Below are 16,662 nucleotides of genomic sequence, written 5' to 3'. Positions count from 1 at the left end.
CCCTTTTCTATATGCCATTTAACGTTCATCTTTTGTGTTCTGGTGTTTTTACTTTAAGAATCCCTGCTTCCACTGTAGGGGGCGCGGGTTCAATCCCTGGCCCAGGAACTAAGATCCCACATGCTGTGTAGCCAAAAAGAAAAGACCCTTTTTGGGACTTCCCTGGTGGTCCAGTGGTTAAGGCTCTGTGCTCCCAGTGCAGGGGGCATGGGTTCAATCCCTGGTTGGAGAACTAAGATCCTGCATGCTGCATGGCATGGCCAAAGAAACAAACAAACAAACCACTTTGTGACATAGAAATTTGAATTCCATATGATTTTCATGTGTTTAAAATATTATTCTTTTGATTTTTTAAAAAAAACATTTAAAAATGTAAAGCCATTCTTAGCTTGAAGGCCAGACAAAAACAGGCAGTAGGACTGGATTTGGCCTGTGACCCATAGATTACTAATCTTTACCTTAGCTACTTGGTAACTTACGCTGACTCATGTCAGACCCTAGGAGAGGAATGACCTAGTTCTGTCATCTGCATTGCCATAATATGGTTTCTAACCTCTGTCATCACATTTATCATGCTGCATATTAATCATGTGTATGCTTATCTCTCTTATTGGACTCTGAGCTTCTTGAGAGGAAGGCCATGACCTAGTCATGTCATCTTTGCATACTTAGTATCTAACACTTGACCTGACCCATAGTGGGTGTTCAAAAAATATTTAATATGAATTTTATGCTCAATCAATATAAAATGCCATTACTGCTGCCTTAAAGAGAAACACCTGAGTGATACGCAGTATACCTTCCCAAGTTCTTCCCCCTAAGGAGTCCATGGCAACTGCATTTGCTACTAGTGAATCTTGTGACTCAGTGGTTACGTAAAAAAAAGACTTTTCATTTTAGAATTCTCTTTCAGAGAAGAGATGGTTGAACTTTATCTTTAAATCAATCATCATGATAAATAATGGCTTTCATTTTTCTTCTGAACCAGTGCTATATTCTGGATGCAAAAATAATACTAGCTATTGTTTACTGAGCACATACTACATTTCAGTCTCTTAGTCAACTCTAATTTTCCTTTAGACTTTTGGTAACTTCCTTACTACTATCAATTTACCTCTTTTCCTTTGTTCCCTACATCTGAAACAAAACTAAGCAACAATACTTATGCTTTTCCTCCATGCTATTGTAATGAATGAAAACACGGTCCATTCAGTCCTTCAAGTCAAATACGAATTCATCTAGACTCCTTTCTCTCCTCCCCATATCTAATTGACCACTAAGTCTGATCAATTAAAAACAAATCTATGGGGTCTTCCCTGGTGGCACAGTGGTTAAGAATCCAGCTGCCAATGCAGGGGACACGGGTTCAAGCCCTGGTCCAGGAAGATCCCACATGCCGCGGAGCAACTAAGCCCGTGTGCCACAACTACTGAGCCTGCGTGCCTAGAGCCCGTGCTCCACAACAAGAGAAGCCACTGCAGTGAGAATCCCGCGTACCACAATGAAGAGTAGCCCCTGCTCACCACAACTACTAGAGAAAGCCCACGAAAATCCAATGTAGCCAAAAATAAATAAATTTATTAAAAAAAAAACCAAATCGATGGAGGTTTTTTCTTTCCATCTCTATGTGATTTGCTGTAGTTGGAGCTTTAATCATTTCTCAATTCTTTCAATATATAGTTGAACGTCTTTACTGGTTTTTCTGACCCCGGTTACCCCATCCTTCAATCTTCTCTTCCCATAGTTTTCAACATTGAATGCAGATAAGAACAATCTAGTCTTGTCAGTCCTGTGATTAAAACCCTTCTATCATTACCAACTTCCCAGTCACGACATATGAGACCCTATGTGTGACTTCAGTGCTTAACACAGATGTTTCAGAATTCAAAATTTTTGGATTCTAGAAAGGTCATATGATGTACATAACACATATTATATAACATCCTCTGTTTGTTCTGGGTCAACACGCTATAATCAAGGACATCAGTATTTCTGCATTAAAGAGTATGATTATTTATGCCAAGAAGAATAAAGACTTTAAATAGATTCCTATCAGTTCAGGTTATGTTTTGCTGCCACATGAGTTACAGGAAAATGTTTAGTTTTTGGATTTCAGAATTTGGGACAAGAGATCATGACCCTATAGATATCCAGTGGTCTGCTGGAGCTGGATTGTGCCAGCTACAGTGAACCCATTTTTGTGCATCTCTTCTCAACTCTGTGGTCAATGACATCATGTTGGTAGCTTGAAATCATCCATGGTGGGAGTATTTACACCATTGGTCATCAGTAAATGCTACAAATTATGACCTTTCCCTTCTCAGAGATCAGGTTGTAAAGTGTTACCGGCACAGCGCTGTATATACCTATTACATGTGTAGTATGTTATCACTGTGGCAAAACCACTTAGTCTATGCAATATAGAACAAGAGGCCAAAGTTTTCAGGGAAGCGTAGAATGTAAAAATCAAGATGTGATTTGACGTCAATAGGACGGCAGTAAGAGAAACTGGATAAAACAGATGCTTTGGAGTCAGACAGGTTCAGTAGGTTCAAATTCTAACTCCATTATTTCCAGACTGTGTGACTTTGGATAAATCACTTATGGGTCTCAGTTAACACAGTTGAAAAATAGGGACTGATAATATTTCTCTTAAGGTTGTTTCAAGGATTAAAGTAGATATCATATGCAAAGTACCTGACATAGAATGAACAGAAATTATTTTTTTACTATAAAGCATTTTTTTCTTGAGATGTTTATCTCTACAGATGTGACTCCCATTCTCTAATGTTCCTAGTGCACCCACAGTAAATATGCAGTTCAGCGCTTGGATGTTCTCTAGTTATTTCATTTTTTTTTTATAAAGTATGTTTGGTTATATACTAGATATTTTTATTTTCTTTTTATTTATTTACTTGGCTATGTCAGGTCTTAGTTGTGGCACGTGGGATCTTTCGTTGCAGTGTGTGGGCTCCTCTCTAGTTGTGGCACATGGGCTCTAGAGCGCAGGCTCAGTTGTTGCGGTGCGTGGGCTTAGTTGCTCCGCGGCATGTGGGATCTTCCCAGACCAGGGATCGAGCCCGTGTTCCCTGCATTGGCAGGCGGATTCTTAACCACTGCGCCACCAGGGAAGTCCTCTCTTGTGTATTTTTTAAGGAGTGGAGCCCCTTTGAGGGATTCTTCATCAGATAATGGTTATCTGCAGCGAGAGATCGAAAACTTAAAGAAAAAGATCTTTTTAACCTTTTATTAGAATAGTGTGTTTGAATGACTTCTAATGTATTATGATATAAAACTCTCTTAGGTACTTTTGTTTGAATGTCATTTGGCCAAAATCTGCTAGTTCAGATCCAATTTCAATCTAGATGTCATTTTAGATTATATTTTACCCTAAGATTATGAGTTATTTAGTCAAATATAGTGTCACTATAAGCTTAAAGTAAATTTCTAGGTCAAGAGGTAGAACACATTTATTTTGTAATATCAAAAGTCATAAATAGCACTCCTTTTTCTTCCTTAGAAAATAGGGTTCTTTAGGAAATCAACAGAAAAATAGGACAAATGAATATTTTGCAGTCTTAGTGGATTATGGTTGACTATTTTCCCCCCAATATTTTATTATGAAAAATTTCAAACATATAAAGAACTGAAAGAATTATACCCACTAGCTACAATTAACATTTTGCTGTATTTGCTTTATCACATAATCTGTCCATCTTTATGTTCCTCTAGTCATCATTCATCAAGCCATCTTATTTACTTGTGGTTTTTATTTTTATGTATTTCAAGTAAGTTGACGAGCTGTTTTTCTAAGCAGTCTTATCTTTGTTATGTTTTTCTGAATGTTGTAATTAAAATGTCAGTACATTCTGTGCAGATGTTTTCACCTGACCGTTTTTCCTATTTCTAGGAATCTGAGGTTGCCAATAATTGCTGTCAGATTGAGAACATTAAAAAAAAAAGTCTAGTAAGCAATGTCAAGCCTGAAAAATACACTCTTTCTCAATAGCTTTTATAATCTGAAGACTTGTAATTTTTAGAGTCATCAAAAATAATTTCCAGGGGCTTCCCTGGTGGCGCAGTGGTTGAGAGTCCGCCTGCCGATGCAGGGGACATGGGTTCGTGCCCCGGTCCGGGAAGATCCCACACGCCGCGGAGCGGCTAGGCCCGTGAGCCATGGCCGCTGAGCCTGCGCGTCCGGAGCCTGTGCTCCGCAACGGGAGAGGCCACAACAGTGAGAGGCCTGCGTACCGCAAAAAAAAAAATATGTTTCCAGTACTGTTTTCAGTATTCTAAATACATGTTTATTCACATTATATTGTTTTCAGAGTGGAGAGATCTACAGACCAGGTCATCAAGCCAGTCAATGTGGGAGCTCTATCAAAATGGGTTGGGAAGATACCTCCAGATGTTTTACAAGACATGGCGGTGATTGCACCCATGCTTGCCAAACTTGGATATGACCCGTATGCCAATCCACCTAACTATGGAAAACCTGATCCCAAAATCCTTGAAAACACTAGAAGGGTAAGTGAGATTTTTAAAGTGAATTGAGAAAACTGGGTATGGAATTTGGGTCCTAAAAAGCTTTTTCTTATTTTGTTCCTTGCTTTTTTATGATCAGAAAATTATTTTAAATTAGAAAAATCCTATTTGTAAATGCTTTATCATCAGAAATCTTCCACTGCATTTTAAGGATAACTGTGGCTCTTTCCAGGGACTATAGGGACAATTCTTTAATCTCTTTTTCCCAATTTCTAAGAATGGTGCTTACTGTTGGGGAGATTTATTCTCATAGCTGATTATCATAAATTTGCATAAACACCAGAATTATTAGTGACCTCACTTACTTCTAGTTTCTTTTTACTTTGAATCTAATGGCTACTTTACTTTTAAACCTTTGTTTAGATGAGGCATGATTTCTTGATACTTGAAAACTAAACATTGGCTACATGAGAAGAATTATTACATAGGTACAATAAACAACCCTCTGATTGAGAGAAAGTTACTATTAAAGTGTAGTTACAACTACTTCTTTTATAAGTTATGCTCACATCTTTATAATCCTATTTGAGAAAAGCTGAAAACTCAAAAAATGTGAATATATACCTTACCTGTATAATCTATTTCAAATCATACCTTAATGTATTTTTTATTGTAAAATTTAAATAACAAAATTTACCATTTTAACAATTTATAAGTGTATAGTCCAGTATATTTGTATTGTTGTAGAACTGTCACCACCATCCATCTCCAGAACTTTTTTCATCTTTTCAAACTGAAACTACATAATCATTACCCATTCCCCCTTCCTCTAGCCCCTGGCAACCACAGTTCTACTTTCTGTCTATAGATGTGGTATTTTTTGAAACTACAGTTTAAATAAGACAACCGTGTTAACGTAAGTTCACTGTTAGGCTGTTGGATTTCAAGATTAAAATTCCTTGCCTTTCTCTGGTATGTTTTTTGTTTTGTTTTGTTTTGTTTTTTACGGTGCGTGGGCCTCTCACTGTCGTGGCCTCTCCCGTTGCGGAGCACAGGCTCCAGACGCACAGGTTCAGCGGCCATGGCTCACTGGCCCAGCCGCTCCGTGGTGTGTGGGATCTTCCCAGACTGGGGCATGAACCCGCGTCCCCTGCATTGGCAGGCGGACTCTCAACCACTGTGCCACCAGGGAAGCCCTGGTATTTTTTTTTTTTATGTCAGTTTCCTCTCCTCCCCACAACCTTATAATATATCATCTCTTTATTCTGTTCTTCTGTTGATACCTTTAATCGAAAAACAAACTTATATTTCATGAGGCTGATTTCCATCTGGATTTTTTACACTTAGATATTACTTTTGTTTTCTTTTTTCAAGTCATTAGTGGCTATATACGAAGAGCTATTTTCTTATAAACCATCATATATGGAGGCAGATTTTTTTTATTTTTAAAATAATCTTTATCCTTTTTATATTTTTCATACATACAAGCATTATTATAAAACTATAAACTTAGGGGCTTCCCTGGTGGCACAGTGGTTGAGAGTCCGCCTGCCGACGCAGGGGACATGGGTTCATGCCCCAGTCTGGGAAGATCCCACATGCCGCGGAGCGGCTGGGCCCGTGAGCTGTGGCCGCTGAACCTGCGCGTCCGGAGCCTGTGCTCCGCAACGGGAGAGACCACAACAGTGAGAGGCCCGCATACCGTAAAAAAAAAAAAAAATATATATATATATAAACTTAGTTTATAAAACTTATAAAATTAAAAAGATAAGAGAATAAAATTCACCTATAATGTTACCACCCCGACAAATACCATTTTTAGCATTTTGATGGATTTCTCTTTCTTCTTTGCATGTTGTTAAACAAAGGTAAGAATACTTGTCTTACATCTCACTTTTGCACACACACAATCTTGTATTCAGCCCTTTCCATTTAATATTCATGAGCATTTTCTCATTGTGTACATGATTTTTAAACATAATTTTTCATGGTTGTATAAATAAATCATTTTATGAGCCACCTTAAATCCTTTATGAAACACAGTAGTAAGTGAATGAATGAATGAACAAACAAATAAAATGTTTCCCTAGTATATGTTCTATAATTTATTTTACCATTTTTCTTTTGCTGTTTACAATTTTCTGTTTGACAGATAGTGCTACAGTGAACATCTTTGCACATACTACATTTTAGTGGGGTTTTTTTTAGGGCTAGACTAATGAAAGTGGAATTAAACCACGTCAAAATATCTGAAATTTTTTTAAGGTGCATGATATATGTTGATAATTTTTTTTTATTCTTTTGAACTACCAGCATAATATAGGTAATTTTATTTTAGATATTTGCTAATTTTAATAGGTTTCATTGATTAATATAATTGAACATTTTCCAGTTATTACCTATATGTATATATTCTTTTATAAAACATTTAAGTTTGAAAAAAGTTTTATATGTGTTAAAGTTTTGTGAATTACATTCTGCTAAAGGCGAAGTATACAGTGCATTATCATAGTCCTTTTAATCTCTTGGTAATTGGTAATTCATAGCTTTCTCCTTTGTACAATACTGAAATGGTTTTTATAAACCAAGGTACATGTGTAAGTGATATTTAGAGGTTCCCCAAGTAGTAGACATTATAGTTTTCCTACATGTGAGTTGACCAGCTAGGTTATTCTTGGCTTGCTTGAGTGGTTAAGTAGGGAAGAATGCTGTGGTTTGAATCCTTGTGACTAGAGAATTTGTTTCATACACATTTGTGGCTTTTGAAAGAGTTTCAAAATGCACCCTGGAAAAAACCTTCCCACCATCTTTGTCTACCTCTAAAGTGACAAATAATTTTGAGGAAAAAAAGGTAAAGTGTGAACTATAATTGCATTTTTGAGCACTTTGTGATAATGCATACAAGCTGACATCCTTGTTTTGTGTGGTTTGATTATATATTTTCAGAGCTTTTTGCCTGTAAAAACTCAGATGCTAATATATCCAGCATTGATGATCATGAAGTTTCATAAAGTAATGCTTAAAAAGTGATCTTCGATTGTCAGCTGTGACATGAGATGGACTCCAGAGAAAGAAGGTGGCTGCGGAGATTGTGCCCTTTATTTATGGCATGGGAGTGGGGAAGAAATTCACGTTTTGACTGGGAATATAGAATCCAAAGCTCTAGGCCTAAAAATTCTAGTTTTCATACAATTTTGGGTAATCTAGAAGTACTGGTGTCTGAGTCAGTGTATTTTGGGGACGTGTTGCCCAATCTTGAATAGAAAATCATGTGCTTCATGGTTGCTGTGACTCAGATGGTAAATTGGAAATGAAATGCTAACATATTCCATACCTTTCCCACCATGGTCTCTAATCCCACAATTGTAGCACATTTTAGTAAGGAGTGCCCTCTAGATTACATTCTAGCCATCTCCCTCCCGCATAGGTTTTTAAAAATTTTAGAGTTAAAGACATTTGAGAATCTGATGAAATTTATGGATCCCTATCTGAGAAGTGCAGACACATACATACACAGAATTTTACCCACAATTTCAGTGGATTCATAGATGCCCCTAAAGCCTGTCAGATTAAGGACTTCTGTTCTATAGTCTCCTTACGCTCATCCACTCATGTGATTTTGATTACAACCTATTTGCTGATGATCATAAATCTTTATCTCCTACTGGGTCTCTTTCCTGAGCCCTAGGCTCATTTTTTTCCACCTGCTTTCTGTGTCTCTCCACTTGGATATTCACAAAGACCTCAAACTCAATGTCAAATGAACTTATTGTCCAAAGTTGTTCCTCGATAGGCAGAAGCTAGATGGATTGTTCACTAAACTGAGCAAGACTCTAGAATAGGGGTGGGATGAGGCTGTGTTTATCTATATTTGCGTTGTCTATGAGCCAGTGAGCAGGTATGAGGAGCAGAGTCCTCAGGACACGTGGGTCAAGCCAAAAAACAGTTCAAAGACCTGGTTACTAAACCTGGAGAGTGAGCTGAAAAGCAGATCCAAGTGTGAATGGAATATCCAGTTGAAAACCAGACTAGACAGTACTAAAGAAGAGCAAATAGTCAAATGGAAAAGCACGTATCAGTGTGCAGAACCCACAGAGCAAACAAGAAGGAACTTGAATATTAATTAAGTGAGCTGGGAGGGGGAGTTGGGTTATATCCCTGAGCCAAACAGTAAGAAGCTGCAGCAGTTAGAATTGATGTTCTTGCATTAAAGGGAGAGCCTGTAATGCACACCTGTGTTTTCTAGTTCCTGTACCCATCAGAAACTGCTTCTCCCTATTTTTCCTGTCTCCATACGTAGCATTCCTATTTGTCTAGTCATCAAAGTTAGTTAGGATTAACTGGCTTTGCAGATCACGTGTAATTAATTGGTCACCAAGTCCCCTTGGTTCTGCATTTGAAAATATCTTGATTCAATCCTATGTCAGGTACCTTAATTCAGTTTCTCCTCATTTTTTACATGAATTATGGTTTATTCCCCTTTGTGTTATGTGAGTGTGTTCAGTCATTCTTCTGCTACATTTTTAAAGTATTCAATGAAAGTTATTTTTTAAAAGTTCAAATCTGAATGTATTATATTTGAATGTATCATTCCCTTGCGTAAACCTTGAATAGCTCCACTAGTACTATAGGATAGAGCCCAGACTTCTTAGAATGGCATGTACTTTTCAGGTCTTTGGAGATTTTCTGGTGATCTTTTTATTGTTTGTTTCTAGGTTAATTCCTTTACGATTAGAGAACTACTCAGTGTGGTTTCAGTCCTTTGAAATATATTGAAAATTGCCTTATGGCCAGCATATGTTCTCACATGTCACTCGATAGGATGTGTATTCTGCAGCTGTTGCAGAATTCTATAAATATCAATTAAGTCATGTTGTTTCACAGTGTTGCTCAAATCTTCTAATTCTTATTGGTAGGGGGTGTCTAATTTTATCAATTTTGGAAAAAGATTATTTTTTATTTCTGTTAATTTTGCTTCATGTGTTTTGAATCAGTATTATTAGGAGCAAACCCTTTTATATATTCTTGAGGAATTAACTCATCATTATGAAGTGTCTCTCATCATCTCTGATGTTTCTCTCTGGAAGTCTAGTTTGTCTGACGTAAACATAGCCACTTCGTTGTTTTTATGCATACAGTGTACATGGTATATTTTTTCCATCCTGTTATTCTTAATCTGTGTCTTTATATTTAAAGTATGTTGCTGATAAGTGGATATAGCTGGTCTTGTTTGTTAAACTCATAATCTCTGACTTTAAATGGACTAGTTAATCTACTTACATGTAACGTTATTACTCACCTGTTTGGGTTTAAATCTACCACCTTGCTGTTTGTTTTCTATTTAGATGTCTGTCTTTGTCCCTTTCTTTCTTTTTTCCTGCCTTCTTTTGCATCAGTCTAGTTTGTTTAAGTATTTCATTTTATCTCCACTGTTGGCTCTTAGCTCCCCTTGTTAGCTATACCTCTTTTTTTATTTGTTTGTTTATGGTAGTTGCTCTCTGACAAGAGCTGCAAACTTTTCTGTGGGCCACAAATGGTCTTTTTCATCTTTTCTGAAGACTCAGATTTTCATCTGGAATCATTTCTTTTTACCCTGATGAAATTCTTTTAGGATTTCTTATAGTAAGGGTATGCTGGCTACTAATTCTCTCAGCTTTTGTTTATCTGAAAATGTCATTATTTCTCCGTTATATGAGAATATTTTGCTGAGTATAGAGTTCTAGGTTGACAGATTTTTGGGTTTCGTTTGTTTGTTTTACTTTCAGCACTCAGAATATGTTATTTTATTGGCTTTCATTGTTTTTATGGGAAGTCAGCTAAAATTCTTATGAATGTAATAGTTTTTTGGGTTTGTTTTGGGGGGAGCTGCTAATAAGACTTTCCTCTTATCTCCAGTTTTTGGCAGTTTGACTAAAATGTGCCAAATTCACTGATCGTCTCTTTTGCCATCTCTAGTCTGGGCCTCAGGTTTGATTTGTTTTTAATTAACCTATCTTTGAATTCATTGCTCCTTTCTTCTTCTGTGTCTGGTCTGCCATTAATCCCATCCAGTAACTTCATTTCAGATAGTTTATTTTTCAGTTTTAGAATTTCTGTTTCTCTGCTGGAATCCTCCATCTCTCCACCCATTCTGTTCATCTTTTGCTCTAAATTCTTATTTATTTATTCATTTATTTATTTTTGGCTGTGTTGGGTCTTCATTGCTGTGCGTGGGCTTTCTCTAGTTTTGACAAGCAGGGGCTACTCTTCGTTGCGGTGCAAGGACTTCTCGTTGCGGTGGCTTCTCTTGTTGTGGCTCATGGGCCCTAGAGCGCAGGCTCAGTAGTTGTGGCGCATGGGTTTACTTGCTCTGTGGCATGTGGGATCTTCCCGGACCAGGGATTGAACCTGTGTCCCCTGCATTAGCAGGTAGATTCTTAACCACTGTGCCACCAGGGAAGTCCCTAAATTCTTTTAACATATTTATAATAATTATTTTAAAGTACTTATACATGGGTCTCTCTTTTGGCCTTTTTTCTTAATTATGAGTTATACTTATTTGCTTCTTCACATGTCTTAGAAGTTTTGATTTCATACTGCACCTTTTGTATAAAAGAAGAGTAGAGAGTAACCTAGATAATATTTTTGATTTATTTTTCCCAGAGAGGGCATATTCTTTTTTCTGTCAGGCAGCTAGGGTAATTGGCTGATCATTCAAATTTCAGTGTGTCAGGCCGAGCTGTGGCTGAGCAACAGTTTTATTTAGTTTACTTCTGGATTTAAATGAGATTATGGAGATTTGACCTTTAGCCCAACCCACAGTTTCCTGTGTGCTGTAGAAAAAAGGTTGATTTCTTTGACTTTTTAAAAATAACAGCTGGCAGGGAGTTGGGTTGAAGCTTAAACTAATTTATTTCACCTCTGGATGGTAACTGCAGCAGGGCCCTGGAAACTAAGGACCACACAAGACTGGGCGATCTCGGACTTCCCTGGTGGTGCAGTGGTTAAGAATCCGCCTGCCAATGCAGGGGACACGGGTTCAAGCCCTGGTCCGGGAAGATCCCACATGCCGCGGAGCAACTAAGCCCGTGCGCCACCACTACTGAAGCCCGCATGCCCTAGAGCCCATGCTCCATAACAAGAGAAGCCACTGCAATGAGAAGCCTGCGCACCGCAACGAAGAGTAGCCCCCACTCGCCACAACTAGAGAAAGCCCGTGCACAGCAATGAAGACCCAATGCAACCAAAAATAAATAAATAAATAAATAAATTTATTTTTAAAAAAGATTGGGCGATCTCTCCTTTCTAGCTCTGCTCCCACTGTTACTTAACAAAAGGCCCTTGGGGTACAATTGTTAGACCAAGAGATTTATTTTTACACCTGGGGCTCTTCTAGATTTGGATCCATCATACCAGTCCACACTGCCACTAAAAGTTCAGCTTCTTTTTGTCTCATCAGCAAAATCTTTCACCTCTGGTAGGCCTGCTTTTCTGCCTACCTATATGCAGACTAGGCAGTTGATTCAAGGTAGAAAGGGGCTCTTTGCTCACCTTTGAAGAACTCATCCTTCTCTGGAATTGGGTTCATTTAGACTTCTTTGCATCCACTGCTTTTTGATGGCTCTAAAGAATAGTATGAAGTTTAGTTTATCTGGTGTTTTCTGATTGTTTTGATGAGAGCGGTGGTCATTTGAGGCCTCCTGCTTCGTAACCATAATGGAACTCAGAATAGCATTAAGATTCTTTGTCTTCTGCTTTCAACCTTCCTTTTCAACCTTATCTCGTTTTATCCTTCTAATCACACCCCACTACCTGCCTTTCATTCTTTTGGCACATTTGTATACCTCTGTACCTTTGCACTTACTCTTCTTCCTGCCTTGATCATCTTGCTTCTCTTCTTCATTTTACAACTTTGTCCTTTAAGACTCAGCTCAAATGACACCTCTTCTGTGCCACAGATCCTTCTACTATACTTCGTGCCTGCCTTTACTCTTGCAGTTATCACACTATATTATGATTGTTTATATTATATGTTGCTTCTTTTATACTAAGGGCTTTTCAAAGGCAAGGACCACATATGCATTTTGTATCCTGAGCACCAAACTTAATACTTGAGAATTAGTAGGTGTTTAATAAAATGATTTTTATTAGCAAAATAAATCTTAGACATAGGAACAAGAATATTTCTTCAACCAAAAATACTGTATCCTGATATGAAGCTCTTGTAGACAATATTTGAAGTTATGGCCCAGTTCATAGGTATTCTACCTTATGTGAGAAATGCTCCATCACCCAGAAGTGAGCTCCAGTGGCTACGGCAGTACTTTATTACTGTATCAGTCTGCATTCAGTTGGGGAAAGAGAACTACTGTAAGTATCATAGGAGTGAGGGGTTTAATATGTTAATTATGGCTTACACAAATGTGGGAGAACTGGAGAACTGAGGGTCTGGAAAATTTTTATCATACACTGGACATTTTATATAAAAGAAGAATAGAGAATGCACTGATAAATCTGTCATAGAAAGATTAGGAAAATAGGCATTAATGATTTAAGCCTGAGGTGGGTGGAAAGCCAGAGTTTGCAGAGAAGCCCTCAAAACTGCATCTAGCTGTCAGAGTGGGACCTCAGTAAGGGAGCCTAAGGAAGGACCTGTGAGGCATGCCATGGGGATGAAGTGGGAGCTTTAGGAGAGGTCTGTGGAAGCACTGCGTGTCTTGAGAATAATGGCTTCTGCTTCATTTCCATTTTATAAATCCCTTCCATAAAAGAGAAAATCATATTTTCTCTTATTGGCTGCCTTTTACTCAGAACCACACAGGGAAGAGAATTATGGGAGACTTAATTTTCTGCCTTAGACAAAAGTAGTTGGTGGTACCAGTTGACCACGGACAGTCCAGCACAGTTCATCTCTTTGCCAGCCTGACATACATATGTTCCCATTTTAACCCTATTTAACTTCCAAATAAAGATAATGACATTAGGCTTCCCTGGTGGCGCAGTGGTTGAGAGTCCGCCTGCCGATGCAGGGGACATGGGTTCGTGCCCCGGTCCGGGAAGATCCCACGTGCCGCGGAGTGGTTGGGCCTGTGAGCCATGGCCTCTGAGCCTGCGTGTCCGGAGCCTGTGTTCCGCAACGGGAGAGGCCACAACAGTGAGAGGCCCGCGTACCGGAAAAAAAAAAAAAAAAAAGATAATGACATTGTACTTCCACCTTACATGATGCGATGATCCCTTACAAAACTAAAAGCATACTAACCATCTCCCCAAAAGAGGGGACTCTGTGTTACACATTGCACTTTATTCATTTCTGGGTGATATTTATGTACTCCCCTAGCTGAGTCACATTCCGTCTTTGATATCCTGAAACCTAAATACTGAGATATAGAGTCAGCCCTAGTAACACACCTTATATTAGAGCGTATGGGAATGGTAAAGGGAGGGGAAAAAAAAGAAATAGTTAATCTATTCAGGTATATTCATAACAAAGCAGGAAGAATATAACACTATTGCAGTCCTCATTTCTGCACCTGCCACGTGATCATGGATGGTATTTGTAATTTCTTTCTTTCTCTAGCTATTTCATATTCCATTTGCCCTCATTAACCATGTTGGTTGTATGGTGACCCAAACCTTCATTCTAAAAGCATGTGTGCCAATAATGGTCATGCCTATATTGTTTCCTGTAATTTTCCATTAACTTTCCATTGTAAACAAGTGTAATAGCGGATCTTCTGGGTTCTAAGAAATGTCTTTCCTTCCTCCATTGTGTATTTCATTTATTTCTTTTAATTTATTTTATTTTTGGCTGCCTTGGATCTTCGCCACTGCACATGGGCCCTCTCTAGCTGCGGTGAGCAGGGGCCACTCCTTGCTGCAGTGCGCAGGCCTCTCACTGCGATGGCTTCTCTTGTTGCGGAGCACAGGCTCTAGGTGCATGGGCTTCAATAGTTGCGGCACGCAGGCTCAGTAGTTGTGGCACAGGGGCTTAGTTGCTCCACAGGATGTGGGATCTTCCCAGACCAGGAATCGAAACCGTGTCCCCTGCATTGGCAGGTAGATTCTCAACTACTGCGCCACCAGGGAATCCCCCCTTCATTGTGTATTTAAAATCCCATTTCCTAAGACTATACTTTCAGGGATCAACCAAAATTACTCTACCCAGCAAGGATCTCACTTAGATTTGACAGAGAAATTAAAACCTTACAGACAAGCAAAAGCTAAGAGAACTCAGCACCACCAAACCAGCTTTACAACAAATGCTAAAGGAACTTCTCTAGGCAGGAAACACAAGAGAAGGAAAAACTTACAATAAAAAACCCAAAACAATTAATAAAATGGTAATAGGAACATACATATCGATAATTACCTTATATGTAAATGGATTAAATGCTCCAACCAAAAGACATAGACTGGCTGAATGGATACAAAAACAAGACCCATACATATGCTGTCTACAAGAGACCCACTTCAGACCTTGGGACACATACAGACTGAAAGTGAGGGGATGGAAAAAGATATTCCATGCAAATGGAAATCAAAAGAAAGCTGGAGTAGCAATTCTCATATCAGACAAAATAGACTTTAAAACAAAGACTATTACAAGAGACAAAGAAGGACACTACATAATGATCAAGGGATCAATCCAAGAAGAAGATATAACAATTGTAAATATTTGTGCACCCAACATAGGAGCACCTCAATACATAAGGCAAATACTAACAGCCATAAAAGGGGAAATCGACAGTAACACATTCATAGTAGGGGACTTTAACACCCCCCACTTTCACCAATGGACAGATCATCCAAAATGAAAATAAATAAGGAAACAAGCTTTAAATGATATATTAAACAAGATGGACTTAATTGATATTTATAGGACATTCCATCCAAAAACAACAGAATACACATTCTTCTCAAGTGCTCATGGAACATTCTCCAGGATCATATCTTGGGTCACAAATCAAGCCTTGGTAAATTTAAGAAAATTGACATCATATCAGGTATCTTTTCCGACCACAATGCTATGAGACTAGATATCAATTCCAGGAAAAAATCTGTAAAAATACAAACACATGGAGGCTAAACAATACACTGCTTAATAACGAGGAGATCACTGAAGAAATCAAAGAGGAAATTAAAAAATACCTAGAAGCAAATGACAATGAAAACACGATGACCCAAAGCCTATGGGATGCAGCAAAAGCAGTTCTAAGAGGGAAGTTTATAGCAATACAATCCTACCTTAAGAAACAAGAAACATCTCAAATAAACAATCTAACCTTACACCTAAAGCAATTAGAGAAAGAAGGACAAACCCCCCCCAAAGTTAGCAGAAGGAGAGAAATCATAAAGATCAGATCAGAAATAAATGAAATGAAGGAAACAATAGGAAATAATCAGTAAAACTAAAAGCTGGTTCTTTGAGAAGATAAACAAAATTGATAAACCATTAGCCAGACTCATCAAAAAACAAAAGGGAAAAGACTCAAATCAATAGAATTAGAAATGAAAAAGTAACAACTGACACTGCAGAAATACAAAGGATCATGAGAGATTACTACAGGCAACTATATGCCAATAAAATGGACAACCTGGAAGAAATGGACAAATTCTTAGAAATGCACAACCTTCCGAGACTGAACCAGGAAGAAATAGAAAATATGAACAGACCAATCACAAGCACTGAAATTGAAACTGTGATTAAAAATCTTACAACAAACAAAAGCCCAGGACCAGATGGCTTCACAGGCAAATTCTATCAAAACTTTAGAGAAGAGCTAACACCTATCCTTCTCAAACTCTTCCAAAATATAGCAGAGGGAGGAACACTCCCAAACTCATTCTACGAGGCCACCAACACCCTGATACCAAAACCAGACAAAAATGTCACAAAGAAAGAAAACTACAGGCCAGTATCACTGATGAACACAGATGCAAAAATCCTCAACAAAATACTAGCAAACAGAATCCAACAGCACATTAAAAGGATCGTACACCCTGATCAAGTGGGGTTTATCCCAGGAATGCAAGGATTCTTCAATATATGCAGATCAAGCCATATGATACACCATATTACCAAATTGAAGGAGAAAAACAATGTGATCATCTCAATAGATGCAGAGAAAGCTTTTAACAAAATTCAACACCCATTTATGATAAAAACCCTCCAGAAGGTAGACATAGAGGGAACTTTCC

The 16,662-nt window shown here is 38.2% G+C and overlaps 1 protein-coding gene across 7 annotated transcripts in view; it reads left to right on the top strand.

Moving 5' to 3' along the window:
• Positions 1–16,662, top strand: part of TPST1 (tyrosylprotein sulfotransferase 1) — a 121,386-nt gene that overhangs the window by 58,948 nt on the left and 45,776 nt on the right. For 6 of the 7 annotated variants that reach the window (XR_009559095.1, XR_009559094.1, XR_009559092.1 and 3 more), the window contains one exon: positions 4,329–4,527. Coding sequence is in view for 1 of the 7 variants with exons in the window: in XM_030871903.2 (XP_030727763.1) it covers positions 4,329–4,527 (199 nt within the window). In the remaining 6 variants the exon portion in view is untranslated. Of the gene's footprint in view, positions 1–4,328; positions 4,528–7,431; positions 7,562–16,662 lie in introns of all 7 variants that reach the window. The other variant, XR_009559097.1, reaches the window with a different exon arrangement.

This window comes from Globicephala melas, chromosome 15, assembly GCF_963455315.2.
Source record: "Globicephala melas chromosome 15, mGloMel1.2, whole genome shotgun sequence".
Lineage (NCBI taxonomy): Eukaryota > Metazoa > Chordata > Mammalia > Artiodactyla > Delphinidae > Globicephala > Globicephala melas.
This window is presented reverse-complemented; position numbering and strand designations above follow the sequence as displayed.